The sequence below is a fragment of the Pimephales promelas genome, chromosome 10, assembly GCF_988280905.1.
Source record: "Pimephales promelas chromosome 10, fPimPro1.hap1.1, whole genome shotgun sequence".
Taxonomy (NCBI): domain Eukaryota; kingdom Metazoa; phylum Chordata; class Actinopteri; order Cypriniformes; family Leuciscidae; genus Pimephales; species Pimephales promelas.
In genome coordinates, this window is record NC_142778.1 from 9,164,244 (window position 1) to 9,188,592 (window position 24,349).

The window sequence follows — 24,349 nt, forward strand, 5'->3', positions numbered from 1 at the left end:
TGTAATCTCGATTACGTAATCAGATTCCAAAAATTAAGTACTTGTAATTATATTATAATTTAAAATACTCGTAATCAGACTACAGTTACTTTTTTATTGATTATGGGTTGGGAATCAAAAATCGTTTCCAATTCTGGAATCGACTTTATAATTAAAATTTTGGTAATTTTGCTAATTTTTTGAGATAGGAATTTCGGATTTTCATGAGCTGTATGCCAAAATGATCAGTATTAAAACAATAAAAGACCTGAAATATTTCAGTTGGTGTACAATGAATCTAAAATATATGAAAGTTTAATTTTTATCATTACATCATGAACTTTATCACAATATGCTAATTTTTGGAGAAGGACCTATATATATACTTCTTCACTGCCATTCATGCTTCCTATAAAGAATCCATTAAATGCCCATTACAGAATCTCGCCAGAAGCAGTAGGTCATTGGGTAATTTTCATCCAGGATGTTTTATGAATACTGTAAGTTAGGACATAATATTATGTTCAAGTTATCCTGGATTTGGCGCTCTGTTGACAATGTTATTGTGTGTTCACTGTGAACATACTCTGAATGGACAACTTACTCCTGGACACGTTATGAGAACCGATAACTGCGAGTAAAAAAGGGTTGGGTTAATCAACCAAGAGTTCAGGGTTTAGAAGTTAAGGGGAGCTAGTATAAGTTAACCCTGCCCTTTTTGAATAGCCCCTGAAAAGAGAAAACTTGCCCATCTTGCATGTTTGTGAATTTCAACCATGATATTAAGCATTATAGGTTTCAAATGGGCCCTTTTAAGTGGACCTGAGTCTATGCACCTCTACAAAACAGTTAACACCAACTGTTCTCAACTGCAGTCCTGGGGACGCATCGCTCTGCACACTTTAGTTGTGTCCCAATTCAGAGGCTGCATCCTTAGAATTCAGACTTTAAAGGTTGGACCAGGCGTTGTTAAATGGGACGGTCTAGCCTATGGTGGACTGTTCCTGTTGCTAGCTATTGTTGACCAGCAGCAGTAAAGTTTGTGCTGGTGGAATTTTGAAAGTTATATTCAACCGTCTAAAAAACATAACAGTTCAAAACCTGTCTAAATACATTCACCTTGGTCCATTTATGTAAATCAACTACATGAAATCAGATCTTAAGATATATGTGTATTTAACTTTACATAAATGAATGCATCTAATGATACAAATGTTGAAGTCGAACCCAAAAAGTTACATAAACATGACGTCCGGCAATTGCTCTCATAAAATGCTGTCGTCCCTGGTGCGCGATGAATTTTGTGGTAGGGTAGAACGTAAAAGATCGTTCTGATGTATCCTCCATTTCACAGGAAACGAAGGATGCCTTTCAAAGCTGCATTTGAAAGAGCCTTCGAAATGGGACAGCCTTCGTTGCAAAGCAGGGATACAATCGGCCTTCGAAGAATGCAGCCTCTAAATTGGGATGCAGCTTTTGTTTGTCTCCTTTATCACACACACTTAATTCATGTAGCTCTTTTCTAACAAATTGATAATCTGAATCAGGTGTTAAATGAAGACGACATATAAAATGTGCAGAAACATGGGTCCACAGGGCCAGAATTAAGAACTAATGGTTTAATGTGCTCTTAATGCCAATGATGAGAATGCAATGCAATTTTAGGGCACAATGAGGAGCAATCAGAACACACAATATTCCACATCTGATCCAGTCTTCACAGTAAAATTATTTTATTAATAAAGAAGTCAATAAATAAAACAATGCAAAAATATAATGTTTTGTCAATTGTTGGGAATTGCCTAAATAGTAATAATTTGTTCTTAAGAGGTAAATAAATAAATTTACAACGTAAACTTACAAGTGGGCAGAATATCACATCCTTGGAACAAGCGAGCACCTTTAAAACAAACGATTTCCAGGATGAAACAGAGACATTGGAATGGTGTAAATGATCAAATGTAAACCACTAGTAAAAGGCAAAAAGTGGTCTAAAAAGTTAAATCAAAAAAAGACTGCAAAAACCAAATATATGCACTTTGTCTCTTTTGCGTTCCAATGGTTTCTGACACAACTGCAATCGGTGAAGCGTCATGTTATCGGGCGGAAAGAAACATTACAAACAAACTGTGGTTTCATATCATTTTTACAAAATAAACTGTAAATACTAACTAAACTAACAAGATTTACACAAGGACAAGTGACAAAAGCAATTATAAAATAAAAAAGCACCATGTTAGATATGCAAAGAACTTCCATTGTTTTTCTCCAGAAGGCCATGTAAAGAGTCTACAATCAACAGGAATGGCTGTTTGCTGTAATTACAGGCGAGGACATGGAACAAAGTGTGCAAAAACATTCGATCGAGAGCCTATTTTCTCTTTAAGAACGGTTTTGACTTAGCCATTTGACAGAAAACAGAGAGCAGGTGTGTTGTGTGTGAAAGAGAAAAAGAGCGAGAGAATCTAAAATCATCAGCGAACTAAGAGAAAGGTTAGACCAGCTAAACCCACTCCCGCTGCTGCAAACAGTGCCGTCTTCATTGAGGACTCTTGGTTCAGCTGTTTTGCGTTGTGGAAAAACCTGCAGAATCCCTCCTATAAAAGACAGGAAAAAAAAAAAAATTAAGATAAGATTTCACATTTTGTTCCCTACGCCCATATGATTCAGTTAGAGCAGTATTTCAGACCTTATTAGTCATAGTATCTAAAATAACTACAATGAACAGAGGTATTACATAATAGGCCAGCCTACTTACTATGAACATATGAGAGGATTACATAACCCTGCTTTGGGAGGAACGGCACATACATCTTTAACAATAACTCAAATGAAAGAATCCTCTGAGCTGTGGAGTAATGGATAACGTGGCGTATGCTTGATACTCACGTTTGCTCAGGTCAAAAACGAATGAGGTGCCAAACCAAGAAAGCATATAGTTTGGGCCAAATTTAGTTAATTTAGAGTATTTCCGATAAGCTGTTCTATCCAATTAAAAAGAGTAAATATAATTAGAAAACAAACTTTTGACATACAAGATGTTTTGTATCATTCAAAAATAGGGTTGGGTATCAAGAATCGAGTATCGATTGGAACCGGGACTAACTTTTCGTTTTTCCCGGAATCGTTCAAAAGTAAAAATTTCGATTCCTAGTTTCGATATTCACAGTCCGCCGAGCGGAAGAAGAAACCGCTGAACAACACCAACGAAGAAGCGTCGGCATAACCGCGCGAGTCGAACATGAGTAGCTTACGTTGGCGGTCCAAAGTGTGGCTTCACTTTTCTAAAAATAACGAAATCTCGGCAAAATGCAAAATTTGTGACAAAACGAGTATTTCCTTCAGAAAGGATTATTTCCTTCAGAATGACCGTTGGTTAGCAAGGTTAGCTAAACTTTTTTGACCCTGCCTCTTAAAAGAATCGGAATCGAGAATCGTTAGGAACCGGAATCGAAACAAGGAATCGGAATCAGAATCGTTCAAATTCAAACGATACCCAACCCTATTCAAAAATTACTTGTTTGGATTTTGTGTTATAATTGACGAATCGCAGTCAACACCCCACCCACTAACATTCAATTGCTTAACGGCTTCCATCAGTCTAGAAGTGAATACAGTATAAGACGCCTTTTCTGACGTACTCCATACGCTCGAGCTACTCCTAACTACAGGACAAAAAGAAGAGTAAAAATGTTTTGCTTTGACGAATCATGTTTAAACAGCATGTTTTGGCGCTTTTCCATTACCAATACCACCTCGACTCCGTTTTCCATTGCAGACAGTACCGCCACAAATAGTACCCGCTCATCATAGCGACGCCTTCCGTTCCTCGTTACCCTATCAATCTCTCGCAGGATCCTCTTTTCAGCCACCAAACAAAGGAAAGCCTGCACCTCCTCGTTTTGCCACGGCGTATTCTTCCGAGTTGCCATAACAATAGTAGTTAGTTTAGTAACCACCATCTCAGGACAAACTATTTAAAAAAATAGCGGGGTTATTCTGGATACTCCATCTGGCGCGTGTAATGATGACGCAGTGAATGGTGACGATTCTCTCTGACCAATCAGCAGTCCCCATTGTTTTCACGTGACATTTTAGTATCGCCTTAGCTCGCTCAGAACCTCGCCGGAGGAGGTACAAAAAGAACCCCAACATTAGGAACAAATTGATGGTTATTTTTAAAGGCGTCCCAGATCCATTGGAGAAATATGTTTGTACGGAGCATTTGACAGCAGATTGTTTAGTAAACGTGGTACGAGGGTTGACAATAAATATATATATAATTTTTAAATGTATGAATGGTTGTGTCTAGAACGTTTTTAACAGAAGTCTACCTTAAAGACTATATTAAAATAATGCCATGACCCCTTTAAACTTGGGCTTTCTATGACATAGAGTGCAGGTTTCAGGATGTAACTGACATTTTAAGGGTTAAATGTAGATATGACAATTTCAGAAGCAGCAGGCAAAGGCACAGGCAGACGTAACTGCCTGAGGACCCGAACAAACAGCAGAAGGCTTGAGTCGTGGGGCAGAGCAGCTGTCTTCAGACAGACACCTGCTGTACTGGTCAGAGTCCAGGTGCTCTAGCCCACAATCATATGCTGCACAAACTCTGAGTGAAGCATGGAGATCAACCGTGTGGTAAACACAATAGACTAAATGGCTGACTGGCCTTCGGCTTTGCTTTCAACAGCTGCCAAATAAAAGAGAAAGAGAAAATGGGGAGAGAGAAAAGACTGCAGCAGGCCTCTCAAACTCTTTATTCATGCAAATACAAGCTGCTATTTGCCTCAAGCCAGAAGTGACCGGATTTTCGATTTTAAAACTATGCAATAATCCCACTAATGATGTCATAAGTGTAAATTAGACAAGTTCTTTTCAAGTCTGGTCCTGGGTACTCCCCACTCTGCACATTTTCTGTATCTCTCTAATCTGACACTCTCAGTTCAGTTCATTGAGCTTTTTCGTAACCATCAGAATCAGGTGTGTTAAATAAAGGAGACATACAAAACTGAAAGCATTAGCAAATTGAAAACCACCGAATTAGACCAACATGAAACTAACTGGTTTCAAGAGTCGGATCATCCTTTCTGTCATTTACTCGACTTTCCACATCCATGTGACTTTCCTTTGCTGAACACAAAAGGAGAAGTCCAGCGGGTATTTCTTTTTCGATAGTCTGATTTACTCGGATGTACGATTCAATTAAAGAAAAGATCTGTAAAATACTTCAGTTTGGTCTTTTTTCAGCCATTGGAAGTACATTCTATGGACACAAGTCTTTTAAACAAAGGCCTGGTCACATTTCAGTGGGAGCTACAGCTAAAACATTTGCATTTGACTGTTGACTAACATGTTCCTCAAAATCATGTGTGTAATTACAGCAGATATCAGGCTGCATACGTAAACAATGTCTCCCGGGGTTACTTAAGGCATTTAGAGTTGGAAAAAGTATTGCTTTCATAGGTCATTGCCTGGGAGACTGAAAAACTGGATGCCCATACCGAAAAAGTCCTTGGTGAGACATTTGAAAGCCAGTTTAAATCAGTTCCCCACAAGCATTCCTGGGATTCTTTGGCTTGTGTCACTCTCTAATTGACAAAAATAGGGCAGCCACAAGAAGGTATACGCTGCTCTGCTCCAAAAACTAGACAAGCATATCACTGCAGTATGTACCTTCCAATTACACTTCAAAATGAACACATTGAAGTATACAGGTAGGAATGACTCAAAGAGATTGAGGCATCAAACACTGTGCAAAATAGGCAGGCTTTCTGAGAGCACAGATGAAGGGTCAAAGTACTTTGAGCACCCACACAGTTTCACATCATCCAGAACTGGTTTGGAAAAACCCCTCACTTAAAACTCAAGTTGAAACCTGACGATTAGAAAAGGTGTTTCTACTACTTGCACACCAAGGGTCTCCCACACAAGCACAATGGCAACAAAACTATCATTCACCAGGTAATAGGCCCAGATATAGTCCAAGCAAAATGGGATGTCACATGAAATGCTATAAAACAAAGTCTTTTTGGTTTTTGTTTTCAAAGGTCCGAGTTTCCCAGAGCAAATTAAAAAGAAAAGTTTGTGCTGAGTGGTAAACAAATTCGAACCATCATTGCTCCGATTATGTCATAGTCTGTGCTCTTTGCCTTCTTTGTCGGGGAAATCTTTAATCTTCTCTGGTTCATTTAGTTCAGTCCACAAGCTAAGACTACAAACATGAACACACTCAAGAGCTGCTTTCAATTAGAATTGCAACTTCCAATTTCTACTATAATTTAAAGAATCATGGACACATTTTTTGGGATGTTCGCTAACAGTATACTGCAGCAAAAGTAATTAAAACTTCTTTTTACCCCCAAGCGAAGACCAAAAAAGTACTTTTGTAGTATGCCAGGGACTTAAATGTTATCTGTACCAGTCAACATTGCCAGTGCTTACCCATCCTCCATTTTCCACCAGCCAGTCTTGCTTTTCCCCTCCTAGGTAGTCAGCTATGGTCTCAGCCAGTCTCTTGGGGCACTCAGAGTTCTCTTCTCTGGACAGTAGCTCACTGGTCAGCACTCCAGTGAAAGTAAAGATGGAGACCACCCTTCCCCAGTTCAGTTTTCCATCTCCAACCAGTTCCCTCATGACGCTCTGCAGACACTTGCTGGGATCTGATCTGCAGGAGTCCAGGAACTCCTGGGAGAGGGATCGGAATTTGGTTCTGTGCTGTTGTTCCATCTCTTTGGCCAGGTATCTCATGGCCTCTGCTGACTCGCTGGGAGGCGTCTGTTGGATCCCGCTGCAGAACCTGATGTAATCTTCTGCCAGCAACAAAGTCTGTTCCCTCAACCAACAGGACATTTTCTAAATGAAAAAGTCAAGGTCAAAATACATTAGAGGGTGTATTTTTAAAAATCAACTTTTATCTAATTCTTGTTTAATTATTATTAATCATTATTAATTCTTTGCCTGCCATTGGTGAAACATTTCTGTCATTTATGAGACCACGCTTCCTTGCATTTTTTCTCAGCTGTTTGCTCAAAATATTACTTTTTTTTAAAAAAAAAATATTATTAAACTTACCCACATTTTATGAAAATGATCAAAAATGCTGACGGTGGCTGGCAACATTTTTTAAAAACACTGGTGGAGTTAAGAAACTAAGGAACATTTGCATTTTTGAAATAAAGTTGTCACACTGCATTATTTAAATGAACCACAAAGCTAAATAAAGAAAATGTAACATCTAAAATAATCATTAGCATTCGTACAGACTAATAAAAGTTTATTTTCTCTCCATGTTTTGACAACTAACGTTACCCATATGGTTTGATTTAATCATCCCTACAAAAAAATAAAATAAATAAATACTATGGTAACACCAAATGCCGTGAAAACATAATTGATACAATGTATATTGTATTTATAATTCAGGGTAACGTTAATGAGATTTCAGAAAGCGTTCATTTATATATTTTCTTGTGAAGTCAGATATAGGTAAAATCAAGTTAACACCGATTTTATTATCCATGTCATTTCATTTCAGCTGTATGGTAACGTTTACACTAGTTCAAGCAAGCGTCTGTGTTATATGTCTACGCAACATTAACACAGAACTCTGATCAGTCCATAATGGGTTAATGATTCATAATAACGGCTTGTTATAATCAGCGGCAGTATCTCTAGGTTCAGGCCTAATATAAAAAAATGACATTGAGATTCAACAATGCCCACCGTCTACCCGCTGAAGTCTGTTTTGCTGGTAAGTTAGTATTAACATATGGTCCAGATATGAATGAGCTTCATTGTATAAAACACCGCAGAATAGAGAAATGAAAGCCAGTATACGCTATAATGCGAAACACAAAGCCGGTTGCGCCATTGCTCTAGAGAACACAAAGACGCGAACCAACCGCACGCGTTTCAAAACGTATTCTTCAATATATATAAATAGATATATGTACACAAAAAGGATTCGGCAGCCATTTTAGAATAAAATAAACAGTTTCTAAAGATAAAAGTGAAAATAATAAAGCAACTCACCCTCCCAGCGATGTCAGACTGCGCTCTCCACCGACAGTTGAGAAAACAGCAGTCAGTAGTATATCTCTCGTAGCAGAACGATCTTCCGTCACTCCTTATCAACGTAAAGCCTGACGCACGCCCCATTCACAAACCACGCCTCCTGCGTCATGACGCATCTCTGATCGAGATGATCAGAGAGGCTCTTTTTGCAATTAATCTGTTCATTTTATTAGTCAAATTTCACATCCATAAGTGTAAGTTTTCTAGAAAAAAAGAGGTATTCCTTAAAGAATTCTGTTCATTTGTATACTTCACAATCTTTGATTGATAAGGTCTTGTATTTTTGTGATTTATTATATTGATGTTTTATATGTGTGTTTTCTTTGCTCCCTTGGCTCTAATGTATGTTCTAGCCAATTGTTTTGCTGTTTAAAAAATAATAATAAAAAGGTTCTTTACGAAATGTGCCTCCAAGATAATTTACTAAAAAAAAAGCAAGGATGGCTCCTCGATGGCTTAGATTTTAATAGACACTTTCAAAATTAAATGGTTGAGAGTTTATGAAGAAAAGTGTAAGAAAAGACGTTTTACTTAATGAGCCCATTTGTAATACTCTTGTGATATACATTACATTTAAAATACAATTAATATCACCACACAGTTTGCATATGGAACAATAAAGACATTCTATTTAAACGTATTCTATCATACGTGGTTCTGCTATGGCATAAGGCATGTTGATTAATTCGAATGGATAACGTCATTTGACGATTTTTTTCTGAAAATTCCAATTACATTGCAGTTAAACTAAGAGATTTCGCTTTTGCTTTTGGCTTTTGTTCTCGACGCAATCGACATTGATGAGGAAATATTTAAATTGATGATGTTGATGTTTTAAAACGTATCAATTCTTGTTGGTTCTTTTCTGTTCATTTTATAAGGAGTTAAGAAATTTGTGTTCTTAACACTGAGGTGTGATAGCCTATATAGTTAGATTTTTTTAATGATGACATTTTGGAATGTAAAAATCAATACATTATGCAACTATTTATTTTAAATATAATATAAAAAGAAGTGGTTTTCGTACATTTTATAAATGGTTTAAAATGATATATAAACATCTAGGAACCAGCTAAAAACCCAAAAGAAAACGTGTTGTATAAGCCCTGACAATTATGTAAATGGTTTGTTTTCTTTCTGGCAGCATTAATATTAATGTGACTGTTTAATGCCTCTCGTTTTTGTGGCATTGAATGATAATAGGTGGACCAATTGAACCAAAATAGATCATTATACTCAAATAATAATATGAATAATTAGTTTTATAAATACATGAAATAATCAGATTTACTTATAATATGTAGTTAAAAAATACATATTTATGTAAAAGTACATAATATGTACTTCTGGTGAATATATATATATATATATATATATATATACACATCATATGATGTAGGCTATAAATGGTTCCATATATATATAAATGGTTGTTCACACATTTTGACATTTTAACCACCTCTACCACACAGAATAAACACAAAAACCGGAAATTGCCTTATTACCTTTAATTATCCTAAATAAAGAGACAACAAACAGTAAACGGAGTGTGGACAGACATAGAAATCAGCTAATTGTGATCAATTGCTGATTTGACCAACTAGACACACCTAAAGGATTATTAGGAACACCATACTAATACTGTGTTTGACCCCCTTTCACCTTAAGAACTGCATTAATTCTACATGGCATTGATTCAACAAGGTGCTGAAAGCATTCTTTATAATTGATAGGATAGCATCTTGCAGTTGATGGAGATTTGTGGGATGCACATCCAGGGCATGAAGCTCCCGTTCCACCACATCCCAAAGATGCTCTATTGGGTTGAGATCTGGTGACTGTGGGGGTCATTTTAGTTCTCATTGTCATGTTCAAGAAACCAATTTGAAATGATTCGAGCTTTGTGACATGCTGCATTATCCTGCTGGAAAACAGCCATCAGAGGATGGGTACATGGTGGCCATAAAGGGATGGACATCCCAGTAACTAAACAGATTGCGAAATACTCAGACCGGCCCTTCTGGCACCAACAACCATGCCACGCTCAAAATTGCTTAACTCACCTTTTTTTTCCCATTCTGACATTCAGTTTGGAGTTGTCTTGGCCAGGATCACACCCCAAAATGCATTGAAGCAACTGCCATTGGTTGATTAGATAACTGCATTAATGAGAAATTGAACAGGCGTTCCTAATAATCCTTTAGGTGAGTGTATATTACACTTGAGATGGAAAAATACTTATTAAACACTTGTCTACATTTTTGACATTCTAGTGCAAGCAAAACTCATTCATGATAATAAATATAGATATAAACAAATTTCAGATTTCTAGATATATACCTGTTTGATAAGCCAGATGCCCAAGCACTGAAATCAACTCTGTTCAAATCATTAGCATAAAATATATACCTACAAAAGTATGGATAATTATATTAAAACACTTAGGTTTATAATATTAAAAAAATATTTTACAAACTAATACTTTAACGGCAATCCTTTTCAAATTGTGTATTCTATATATTATTATTTTACTGTATACATTTTCGCCAGAAGCCAAGAGAAAGAGAGATATTTAATTGTGCTAAGATAATATAAAAGTCAGGACATCTAGATAAGAATCCCTACAGTCCCAATGTGTGCTGTGATATTGAAAAGCAGAAGAACAAATATCTCTTCTCATACTGGTACAAGACAACTCCTCAAGCCCAGATCTGCAACAAAGAAATGACAAGGAATTAAGAGATAAAATAGTTCTTTATTTATTCAGAAAACAAACCAAGATGACATATGCGAATTTAAAGGAACAAAGAAGTTTTGTATCTTTACTTCTTCTAAGGATAGAAAGAGTACAAACCACAAGAAACCTATGACCATGTTGCGTAATTCCCCTGTTTCTCTCAGGGGACAGACCCCACAGAATGATGTGAAACACCTACAACCACTTCCAGTCCCTTTACTATAATCTAAAAGCAGTCCCTGATGCCAGTAAAGGGCAAAACCAAAAAAAGTCACTCACCCGCAAAGTGTTATCCCATGATCCTGAACAGAACGCGGTACCATCTGGGGACACTCTGACAGTGCTGACCCGGTTTTCATGGCCAAAGAGAATTGCCACTCTGGTACCTTTCAGGACATCCCAAACGTTAATGGTATAGTCATTGTGTCCTGCAAAAAGCAATCGGCCTGTGGAAAAGAGTGAAAGATGGATAAGATTATTGTTTGGTACAGTCAAGTCTAGTCACATTTGTTTATATAGTGCTTTATACAATACAGATTGATTCATAGCAGCTTCACAGTCATAAACAGGAAAAACAACACCAGTGTTGATCAAAATCAATCGATTATAAAAAAGAATTCAATTTCATCTGTCTTTCGCGTATTTAAATTAGGGCTGTCAAACGATTAATCGCGATTAATCGCGTCCAAAATAAAAGTTTGAGTCTATACATGAAAATATTTCTTAAATATATACAAGCATGTGTGTGTATTTATACATATAAAACAATTATACACAGTGCACCCACATATATTATGAAAACACAAACTTTTATTTTGGATGCGATTAATCGCGATCAATCGTTTGACAGCCCTAATTTAAATGTATATTTAGTATAATGTTGTTCAGTATAAATGGATGTTTCACTTCTTTGAGATCACATATAGATTTAATCTTATTTTAATCACTCTTGTTTGTTATTTAAAAGCTACAACACAGGGAAATTTTTATCAGTCAATCAGTGAAATGTGTCACTGTCCATCCCCTTTCATTGGATGAAAAAAAGAGAGAGGTTTGGCTAAACTTCTCCTTTTGGGATCCACAGAAGATAGAAATACAGGTTTGGAACAACAGAAAAGTGAGTAAATGATGACACAATTGTCATATTGAAGTCTTCATTAATGAACATTAAGCAGTGTCAGCAGCACTGAACACTATCTAGTAAAACTTATCCAGTATAGGCCTATAGTACATTATCAATAATACTAATCTTTATCAATATAACTGCCACAGGTCTATACTCACTGCTAGTGATACACATACTATCATGGTAAGTGTGGGCGTCACAGCTGTGACATTTGCCTGTCATCTGATTCCTTTAACCCTGGGTTTAATTACAGCAGATATCTGTCAGTATTAATCATGTGGCCTGTGCACCAAAATAAGGAAAGAAACTTCTGTCATCATTACTCACCCTCATGCTTTATCAAACCAGCATGTCTTTCTTTCATGAAACATATAAGGAGAATTGTAGCTCTCTAGAAATAAATGGCATTTCTAGCTTTAAAAAAGCACAAAAAGTACCATAAATGTATCAGTTAAGTATAGGCCCAATACAAGTCTTCTGGTGACATATTATGGCTTTCAAATCTCACTCTCATAAATTCAGTTATGTTGCACAAAACATGTCCCATCATGTTTGGCATCAATGATGAAACACTCAAAAACCAATAATGTCTGATCTCAAACCTGGCGTGACATTTTAAAGGGATAGTTCATGACGTATTACTTCCTTTATGATTTTCTTTCTTCTGTAGAACAGATATTTTGAGGAACTTTTTTGCCTACACTGTAAAAAAAATGTTATCTGAACTAAATAAATTATTTAAGTTGATTTGACAAAAGAAAAAAATGTTGTGATTACCACTGTAAAAAAATATTGTTGGTTTAACTTAAAAAAGTAAGTAACCTGGGTTGCCTTAACATTTTAAGTTGATTGAACTGGAAAAAGTGAGTTAATACAATGAAGTAGATTAATTTAACCATCAGAAACTCAAAATAATAAGTTATCTCAACTAAATAAATTATTATAAAGTTGATTTGACAAAAGAAAATATGTTGTGATAACAAATCTTGAAAATATTTTTTATAGTGCAATGGAAGTCAATGGGGTCTAAAACATGGTATTCCATAGTATATACAGTACTTGTATGGGGGGGGGGAAAGGCATTATTTTTGTTCCACAAAAGAAAGAAAGGCATATCGGTTTTGGACTGATGTAATGGTGAGTAAATGATGACAAAACTTTCATTTTTGTGTGAACTATCCCTTTAACGCCTACACACGCACACATGAGATTTGAGAGTTGTAAAGATTGAGATGTAAAGATTTTCAGTGAAAGATATGGCTTTAAAGGGTTTGGAATAAATCAAAGAGCACATTTATGATACTTTTTATAGTGAAGTACACATTTACTTTCATTGTATGGAAAATAACACATCGGACATTCTGCTGAATGTTGGAAAAGAAAGAAAACTGGAAAGACATTCTAATATTTGACAAATGATAACATTTATTTCATCACTCTGCTTGAATGATCAAAGCTTGCTTTCTTACCACTGAGGGAAAAGTCCACACTAGAGGCTCCAAAAATGATACTTTCTTTGGAATAAATGGCCACCTCACGGTCAGCTCGCAGGTCAAACAGACGGCACTGAAACAACAAGAAAGGTCACAGTGTGATGAACCAGGTCAGTATGGACTCACAGAGTTTGACACATCACATTTCATTGATCATTGGGTGATTTGAAGACAAATACACGTTGCATGGACCTTGACCAGGAATAAACATTAACAACATTAGATAAACTAAATACACACATACACTTAAATTCTAATATACTCTCACAAATAATCACCCAACTGAGCTAACTAAACCTAATTTCATCAACTCAACATAGTTAAAAGATCATCAAGTGATCAAAACGTCATTAACTCAAGAGGGTGTAACTGTTTTTGTAGGGGAGTATTAATCAGGGCAACATGTTTTACATTATTGATTGGGACTCTAGCCTATTGACTGATTTGAAATATTATAGAGTAACTGGTGTGTTGTAATGTGGAAAAACATACCGTAGCATCATCAGATCCAGATGCAAAAGCATCCCCGCTGGGGTAATACCTGCATTCAGATATAAGGTTAAAATTTCCATAGACACTTCAAACATATAGATATCACTATGGTTACGTTGACAGCACAAATTCCAGTTAAAACTCTTTGTTCAGACCTGATTTGTTTGTGTGGTCAAATGACATTTTACCATTTTATCATCAAAGTATATACTGTCCATCCACGGCCAAAACGATGTGGACATTCCTTTAATAAACAGGTTTGGCTATTTCAGCCAATAGGCATATCATTTCCCAATACAATCATTTTAATTACAATTGGAACATATTGTGTTCTAGTACGACATTGGTCAGCTCATGTACCTTAACAAGGGAGCTTGATTCAAAACTTTGGTAAGACTTTACAATAAGGTCCCATTTATTTATTTTGTTAGTAACATTAGTAAATAAAAATTAAACTGTTCATTTTTAGTTTATGTTAGCTCAAGCCCATTAAATAATAACAGATACAACGTTTGCTTTTAATATTGTAAATGTAGAAATTAAAATTCACTAAGATTAATAAATACTTTGCAAGTATTATTCATGGTCAGTTTATGCTAATGTAGTGGATTTTAAAAAGTCTACACACCCCTTGTTATAACAGCTGTTTTTTTTTGTTTTTTTTTTTGTTTTTTGTGATGATGTAAATAAATCGAAGAGAGGTGTGTACTATTTCACATGAACTTGCTGATTGTTTCTTTCTGAACACAGCCTGATTTGAACCTGTGTTTCCCGCATAGGAGGTGAAATGTGTCACTTTGCTTTTCAGTGGCATTGAATTGTTTGTCATTTTTACATTAAATGTACAAAAGTTCTAATAAGACCTTTCTTTGTTTGATTTTTTACATTACAAAAAACAGCTGTTTTAAGAGGGGTGTGTAGACTTTTTATATTCACTGTTATTGACAAATAAAACTAATGTAAGCTGTTACCAAAAACGCTTTACTGGATCTGAATCTGGAAGAACTAGCCTGCTCATAACCCAGACATGAACCCAGATAAACACCGATTGTATGAATTAAAATGGCAACTGAGCCTCATCCTCCAACATCAGCGCCTAACCTCACTAATACTCTTGAGTATGAGCAAATCCCTTACAGGCATGATGCAACATCTAGTGGAAATCCTCCCCAAATGAGTGGAAGCTGTTGTAGTAGCAGAATGAGGACCAACTGGTGCCATCGTTTTTAAAATAAAATGTTGAACAACACTCAAATGTTGAACATGTATTGTTTGGATGTCCACATAGTCACACACACAATTATTATCGGTGCTCAATTAATTTATTATCGATTTTGAAAACAAGTTTTTGCATCTTAATATTTGTTTTGGAAACGGTGATAAACAAAATTCATAGGGAACCAATCACTGAACGGGGAGGGAGCAGCAAGACGATGACAACGTATATTCAACACACCGAAGCAGTTTGTTTATATCTATGTATCCATCTTGGCAGCGTACGCGAAGTTAACTTTTGAAGCAGCCCTTGTGTATACATAAATATCCTAAATCTCTGACCCATCGTCTTCTTCCTTGTCTAATTTTCTGTCGCTCTACATACGTCATATAGTATCATTGAACCGATTGCCTTTGAGCTACTGGCGCATTTGATAGACATTCGTAGCACCCAATTATACAGCTCTGGGTATTCATAAACCACGCCTCAAATACGAGAAAATGAACATGTGGTTTCCAGACCACGTCTCATTCTCAATGACACGTGGTCTGGCGTTAGCCAGGCTAAATAGAAATCTTTTGTATCACTTTAAATATCTTGCTGAAGAAAAGTAGGATTTGAAAATATAATCAAACATACAAGCTTTTGAATGGTAGTGTTTATCACATTTTTTTCCGCAAAAATATTAAGCAGCAAAACTATTTTCACCATTGATAATAATAAAAAATATTTTCTGCACCAAGTCAGCATATTAATGATTTCTGAAGGATGATGTGAGACTGAAGACTGGAGTAATGATGCTGAAAATTCAGCTTTTGCAACTTTGCAGAGCATTAGATACTTCTTAAAAAGCTTTTGACCGGTCCAGTAGTGTACATATACAGTATACAGTATATCAACCCAGCAAACACAGAACGTTCCCCTAACGTTCCTGAATGGTCCCATGAGGTTATTTTTTTGGGAACCAAACAAGAACGTTATAGGAACGTTCCATGTAGGTGATTTTTAGGTTCCTTTTTATAACGTAAGGAGAATGTTCCGGGAACGTTCCCTTAACCTTAAAGGATTAGTTCACCCAAAAATGAAAATTCTGTCAGTATTTACTCACCCTCATGTTGTTCCAACCCCGTAAGACCTTCGTTCATCTTCGGAACACAAATCAAGATATTTAAGATTTTAAGATCACTCCTGCATACTAGTCCATAGGCTTCTTGAGGGAATGACTTGCTGTCCTCGAAAAGTCATTAAAGATATCGTTAAAATAGTCCAAGTGACTACAGGGGCTCAATCTTAAGTTTATCAAATGACGAGAACACTTTTGTGCGCAAAAAAACAACAAAAATAACGACTTTATTTCAACTATTCGTTTATTTCTCCCTCTGCGCGAGTCAGGTTACTAGTTTAATAGCGTAAGCTTCTGTTATTGTACGTCACACGCATCACTACGTGTGACGTAGCTCTACGCAATCACACTACGTTAACTGACTGCAGGCCCATGGAGAAGGAAGTGAATAGTTGAAATAAAGTCATTATTTTTGTTTGTTTTTGTGCACAAAAAGTATTCTCGTCGTTTGATAAAGTTAAAATTGAGCCACTGTAGTCACTTGGACTATTTTAACGATGTCTTTAATGACTTTTCGATGCCAGTAAGAATCATTCCCTCAAGAAGCCTATGGACTAGTATGCAGGAGTGATCTTAATATCTTAAATATCTTAATTTGTGTTCCGAAGATGAACGAAGGTCTTACGGGGTTGGAACAACATGAGGGTGAGTAAATACTGACAGAATTTTCATTTTTGGGTGAACTAACCCTTTAAGGAAAAGTTCTAGGAACGTTCTTGGAACCAAAAACTAACGTTCCCAGAACCTATTGTTTGCTGGGAATGTCCCTAACTATATAACAACTCAACATTGCGCCAATGGCTGCTTTTGTTGTCTTTAAAGGGATACTACACCCAAAAATGAAAATTCTCTCATCATTTACTCACCCTCAAGTTGTTGCAAACCTGTATGAGTTTATTTCTTCTGATGAACACAAAGGAAGATATTTTGAAGAACGATTGGAACCAAACAGTTGTTTGGCACCATTGACTTCCATAGTACGGAAAAAAAAGAAAAGAAAGAAAGAAAACTCATACAGGTTTGTCAACTTGAGGGTGAGTAAATGATGACAAAATTTTCATTTTTGGGTGGAGTATCCATTTAAGCTTCATCATGCTAAGTGAGCAATTATAATGAATGCCATTAGATTGACAAAAATCATGAGGACTCCAACCTGACTGTTAACACTGAAGTCAGATTGTAATTTTTTTTTTTTTACATTTTTGATGTTCACAATGTCTTTCAATGAGGGAAAATAATTGGATTTGGGCAACATTCAACTGTGGTGTGAACGTAGCTTCACTATCAGCAAATGCCAGGCTGTGGCTCACTCACTTCACACTGTTGATGTCAGACTCATGAGTCTCAAAGGATTGAACATTCTGTCCCGAGCGCATGTCCCACACATTCGCCTTCTTATCACAGCCCTGAAACACACACACAGCACTTTAGAGACCTGCGAGAACAACACTCACAGCACAACAGGGTGAATCTCAGGAGGGTCCTAAAAATAGCAGCACATAACCCAAACTGACATTGTGATTGAACAACATCCTAACAGGACAAATCAATCAAGTGTGTAATGACTTTAGGAAATTATGTTTTGTTTTTTTTTTATCCAGTGCTTTCTTTCACCTTTATAAAATGAAATGAGTATTTCGCTGTTTCAGCTGTACTGATAATAATCTCACATGTGTTATAGTGAACACGAGAGTGAGGTTGGGATGTGTGCGTGTCAAATGTGTGAGTATATGGTTGCGGAGATGATGTTTTGAGGATCTGACCCCTGATACAAAGGTGTTTCCGGTCTCTGAGGGGGCGAGGTCCAATGTGAGAACATCAGCTGAGTGACCATGGAAACTCTGCAGCAGCTGCCCACTCTCAACATCCCATAATGCACATGTACCATCACCACTTGATGTCAGAATCTGAAACACACACATAAAGTTTCCAAAAGGGGGGTTTTGCTGCAATGCCATAAATGAACCGGTTCCCCAAATTAAAAAAAAAAAAAAACTTTTTCCACAAGAAAGAAACCTTTGTGCAATAGAAATTTTCCAATTGGATGCCAATAAAGAACCTTTGTTTTTAAGAGAGTAACCAAGTACAGATCACTTTAAACGCGTCCTGACATTTTACATTGACCTGGAAGACTGATCAAATTCACAGAGAAAAACATAACCCCTGTATCACCCTCTAGTGGAAGTATTGATCACTAGCTCATATCCATAAACACATGTAGCAATACTATGGAAGTAAAAACTATCTATTTTTAAAAACAAAAATAGCTTGTTAAATATCACTAATTGAAAAAAAAAAATGCATTGCATTAAAAGTGCTTGCATTTTAATGCTTTGTGTTTTTGTGTTTTGCATTGCTGTGGGCTGAAATTCAACATTGTTGAATATTTAAGCTGTGAATACTTCATTTTACATACATTTTAATTATTAAAAATTCAATAATCCATATTCACCTTTCAGACTTCACTTCCAAAATGTTCGTTCTGTTTAAAAACACAACCTAACAACCTAATTTTCGGGTCATTTTATTTCGCTTTACAAATTCGCTTCCACAAATTCAGTGGTCGGGTATTTGTCGAATCACATGATCCGGTAACTGCAGGAATATCAATAGATTGCCGATACATTATCTCTATCTGCTGTTAGTCGGCTGAACAGAACAGAAATGAAGCAAGCGGTATTATCAGGGCCAGTAGCTATATATGGAAAAGCTGATAAAGACATAAAAGCTGTGTTTACATAATATCAAGCCAGTCTTCATGGTACTTTTGTACATGTAAGCAGCCCTCTCTGTCGTGAACGAGATTATAATGTTATTCCCCGATGCTGGCGTACAGATCAAATATTACATTCTGTACCACAGAATTTTTCCTTTCCATGCTTTATTAATAGATGTATTGAATCCCCTACCTTGACGTAACAAAATCTTTCACTTCATCTTTTTCAGTCTTTATTGTCACTGACAGGAACATAATCAAGAAAGAGGAACAATCTGTGATGCGATGGAGCAGAGAAAGAAAACCCAGACCCTTTTCTCAAAGCACACTCATGATCAACATAAAGTAAAAAAAATGTCTTTAACATAAATCCCGTCAGGGGAACTTCTGGGGGAGGGGGACTGTGGTATTTGCTATGAGAGTAATGTGTGTGTTCTATAAATATCAGCCGAATCATTACAGATTCATCACTGCCACAGACACACTGAATTAATAAACTATGCATTAATACAATATGACCATCTCCACACACAGTGCACTGCAGTGTCTACTCGGCTGTACCGATCCCAGCAGATAAAATACTGTCAATGCAACGTCACACAGTGTCTGATGCCAATGCAGAAACAGTCTATTTAGCACTAAAATTAATGCATTAGTAATGAACACAGCACTCACTATAAATATAAATTATTTACATTGTATATTTCCTGTATTGATGATGGTAAGTTCTGACCAGGTTTAGGTCCAAATACTCAATACTATATTGAGTTGTCTAGTATGTACTGTAAATGATATACTGGTATTATGTACTGTACTGATATACTACACACTCTGATATATTTTTATATTTCCTAGAGAAAAGAGTCTTAAAAATAAGAAATGTTGCCTTGGCAAGTAGCTGAAATATAATACGTTAAATTTTTTGATTGTTTTATATTGGTTAACGTTCACACACACTGTATAGTTGCAATAATAGTCATGCTATTTGCTAAACTAGTTTTAAAAATAGTGAGGTACACTTCAGATTTCCTCACAGGTTGGTGTTTGACATGTTTTCTTATATTTGCGAGGGTTTTTCTAAATCTAAGCCTTCTCAAGCAACCCTACACACACACACTCACCTGCATATCAGAGTTGGTGAAGCTGCAGGAAGACAGATAATTGGTGTGCATGGCCACAGACTTCTTCTTAGATGACAAGTTCTCATTTTTATCCAAAGAGAGTGGATAGACGGAGCATTTATTATCCAAACCACTGAATGAAAGACAAAGAGAGATTCAACCACTTTGCAAAAACCGCAAACCAAATAATAGGTAATATTTTGACAAGCTATATGAATTTCAATACAATCTCAGAGCTGCACTTTAGTTCCTTTTAATTATTATCTAAAGACAGGGCTCTGTTTAAGACTCTCATTTAATACAGTATACAATAATACAATAAATTCTCAGTTAAGATCAGAGTTGACCAATAATTATTACACTTATGAAACTCTCATGACTTACCCACAAGCCACAGCACAGCCAGAGGGGGCATAAGCACAAGCCATGACCCAGGTACAGGGCATAGTGACCGCATGCTCCTGCAAAATACACAACACATCACAAAATACACATTGCAACAATATTCAGGTAGACTGGCGTTTAAACAAAACTCAATTGGTACTAAGGGCCCAAAGTATGCCAAGAAAACATCCCCAAGATGACCATTACACCACCAGGGGCAGCAGCCTGAACCAGTGATACAAGGCATGATGGATCCATGTTTTCATGTTGTTATTGCCAAATTCTGACCCTACCATCTGAATGTCTCAGCAGAAATCGAGACTCGTCAGACCAGACAATGTTTTTCCAATCTCCTTTTGTCTAATTTTGGTGAGCCTACATTCTCAGAAAAAAAGGTACAAAAGCTGTCACTGGGGCTGTACCTTTTCAAAAGGTACACTTTTGTACCCAAAGGCTGCATATTGGTACCTTAGTGGTACATATTAGCACCTAAAATGTACATATTAGGACCTAAAATGTACATATTAGCTCCTGAAATGTACACATTAACACTTCAAATGTACATTTTAGCATGTAAAATGTACATATTAACACTTAAAATGTACATATTAACACCTAAAATGTACATTAGGACCTAGAATGGACATATTAGCTCCTGAAATGTACATATTAACACCTAAAATGTACATATTAACACTTAAAATGTACATATTAGCAACTAAAATGTACATATTAACACCTAAAATGTACATATTAGCAATTAAAAAGTACATATTAGCACCTAAAAATACTTATTAGCACCTAAAATGTACATTTTAGCACCTAAAATGTCCTTATTAGCACCTAAAATGGACAAAAGGTTACCTTTTGAAAAGGTCCAGCCCCAGTGACAGCTTTTGTACCTTTTTTTCTGAGAGTGTATAGTATGCAAAATGGTCTTCTTCTTAGCTGACAGTTTCTACCAGCTTGAATCAGTCTGGCCGTTCTCGTCTGACCTCTTAAATCTAATTTCTTCCCCATTTTGACACTCAGTTTGATCTTCACTAAATCATCTTAACTACTGTATGTGTGCGTCTCAATCAGCTCCCTAGCTCCCTAGGTTGTGAGTCAGTATGTCACACAAATTCAGGCCCTGGTAACGACAGGAAGGACCCTGACTCACTACACATTGGGACATTGACGTTGGCATGACAACATCCAATTTATGAACAATAGCATAACTAAGATATTTCAGTTTTTTTATTAATCTTATTTGAAGTATATTATAATAAATACTTTGATTATTACATATACCTGCAACATGCAACTGTAAATAATTTATGGTTAGCTAGATTATGTTCAGTATCTGTCTAACAATGTTGTCTAGGTTGAAATATAGCATAGACATACATTATTTCAATGGATGCCCCTTCACAAAGTTTTGCTAAGGGCCCCCAGAAGTGTGGGACCACATTCCCCACACACATGCACACAAACATGCTATGAGAATGCAGGTTATTAAAACAGACGTACACACATGTCTGATTATTTAAATTGTCTTGTACGCAGAAGCAAACATTCTGCATGGCTGATGTATGTGTGTGTTTATGTGGATGCCGGATTAGTTTGTCACTAATACTCTGGGTTTCCATTAGTGCATTACAACTGTAAATCATGCAGATTATTATTTTAAATCGCTGTAGCACTGCAAAACATCCGTCTAGAAAACCGCTTGACACAGATATAAAGATTTACCTTATTTGTTGTATATGCATCCCACACAATGACTTTTCCATCCTATAAGAGAGATTCAACATTTCAGTAAAGACTTATACATTATTAATATAATAAAGGTTGTGTATAACCAATCTATTTCAGCTTCTAACTCTTTAGGACAACAGATTACATTCACACACACATACACAAAAAAAGTCCTTACAAAATTTTAAAGCAACCAATTAGTGTCTATCTATGACAGCAGTGGATAGAAACAGTGATACGTCCTGTTACCTGAGAGGAGCTGACGATTCTTCTCTTGTCCCGGCACCAGTCCATGCACAGCACTTTATTTCCATGTCCTTTTAAAGTTCTCCGGGTTTTCATCACAAACTGACCCAGAGCTTCCATCTTCTCCGCCACCTGATGCACTGCGGTCAGAAAGACAAATCTGCATGAACCACACGGCCACCTGAAGAACTCGAAACTGAACCAGAACTGAAAACACATCTCAGCATCAGGAAGACGTAACATGATTGATGATCAGCTCTATTATAATTGGACAGATATATGAATGTACTAAATTGCCATTTTTTTTATTTATTTAACAATACAATTACATTTACAACAGTAATTATCATAAATTTACAATATAATCCTCCATTGCAACTGTGGTATTTTACTATTACAGCATGATTAAATTACATGTTTACTACTTGTTGGTAATCGGTGCTGTATATTTGCATCTCAGTTCCTTCTTTTAAACTGCTGTGAAAGAAACGGCATAAATTAGACCCCAGAACATAACATCATGCTGTGATTTCAAAATCAGGCCATGCTACTGTAAAATGTGTTACAGTGTGACACATTTACTGACACATTTTATAATAGAAAATATTGCATTCAGAATCTTGCAGGAAATCAGTGCAGGCCATTTTTTTTTTTTTCTTGTAACAAATCACAAATACATATAAGCAAATTTCCTTGCGATTTTGGATCCTACAATAGTAAAATACCCATAATCATTTGTGCTTGAGAAAATAATATAATGAGAAAACATTATAAAATAATAATACAAAAATGCAGAATGCAGTCCGTGATCCCTTTAATATAGCCTAATATTTTATTTATTAAATTATGTATCAGTAGCCTAACTAACACCATGTGCAATGAATTTGTATCATTTTCATTCACTGTTAGTTCTTAATCTTAATTTCGAATTAAGAATTTCACGGTTTTGCTGTAAATGTTGTCACAAACTTCTATAAATGAATGGACAGCAGTTCCAATATTTTTACAATTATTTAAATAATACTACAATTTGTATGTTCAATATCCTATTTATACACAGGCCTAAATTGTAGTTAAAATCTGGTTAAGTTTAAATCTAAATATTCATTTATCCTGGGCCTCATAATATTAAAAGCGTCCAGCTGATTTACATGAACATATTTTGATCGCTATTACAAACATCGAATTCATGTATTAATCTCTTACGTTGTATTTGGTAAATATCGCTGTAGCCATATCGAGCTGCCTACAGAAACGGGATGTTTTGGCATATCGCGCATTATCCGTGATATCCATGAATGCAGTCTAGCTAGGCAGCTCGCTAGGTTTTTGACACACAACCACTGAGTGTTTTACTCACGCTCGACGTCGTGTAGTTTGGCTCTCTCCTCCTCTAGTTTGGCTTTCAAAGACTCAGACTCCACTTTCAGTGTTTGGATGGTTTCGCCCTTCGAAAGTGCCTGACAGGCCATCTTTAATAAAACACAGTTGGATGACGGATGGGTCAGAAAATATGCTCTTTATCATGAGCCGAGAATGAGACTGCAAACACAGTCTGCACAGCTGATGATGCTCTGACGTTAGCGCAAGTGTCACGTGACACATCACCACCATCAGCATCACATTTATTTCTGGAGCTCACTGACTAAAGCCCAAATCACACTCAGTCTTGAAAAAATATGTTTCTAAATGACGTTGTACTTTTTCTTCCATCAAAGTCATTTCAAATTTAAATTGTCAGTTGTCATTTTTATGCTTAACTTAATTCTGACTCAGTGGGTTCATGCTGGTATTTGTAGCCTATCTGAATTGTTTTTTGGTTACTTTTGTAATACAACACAAATACATGTTGGTGGTCTAAATAACAGTGCTGTTCTCTCAGAGCATGTGTGTTTTC

At 36.2% G+C, this 24,349-nt stretch overlaps 2 protein-coding genes across 2 annotated transcripts; both read right to left on the bottom strand.

Moving 5' to 3' along the window:
• Positions 1–1,688: 1,688 nt before the first annotated feature.
• On the bottom strand, positions 1,689–8,162 carry bcl2l10 (BCL2 like 10). Its single transcript, XM_039681889.2, has 3 exons — positions 8,017–8,162; positions 6,427–6,837; positions 1,689–2,576 (listed from the first exon to the last, which is right to left on the bottom strand). Exons 1-3 carry the CDS (start codon positions 8,140–8,142, stop codon positions 2,454–2,456), a joined length of 660 nt encoding a protein of 219 aa, XP_039537823.2. The 5' UTR covers positions 8,143–8,162; the 3' UTR covers positions 1,689–2,453.
• A 1,389-nt stretch (positions 8,163–9,551) lies between these two features.
• Positions 9,552–24,042, bottom strand: gnb5b (guanine nucleotide binding protein (G protein), beta 5b). Its single transcript, XM_039681882.2, has 11 exons — positions 23,813–24,042; positions 22,456–22,592; positions 22,201–22,242; positions 20,467–20,543; positions 20,083–20,215; positions 18,009–18,152; positions 17,560–17,651; positions 13,907–13,955; positions 13,391–13,487; positions 11,075–11,241; positions 9,552–10,769 (listed from the first exon to the last, which is right to left on the bottom strand). The coding sequence occupies exons 1-11, from the start codon at positions 23,922–23,924 to the stop codon at positions 10,758–10,760; spliced, it is 1,062 nt and encodes a 353-aa protein (XP_039537816.2). The 5' UTR covers positions 23,925–24,042; the 3' UTR covers positions 9,552–10,757.
• Positions 24,043–24,349: the final 307 nt, after the last annotated feature.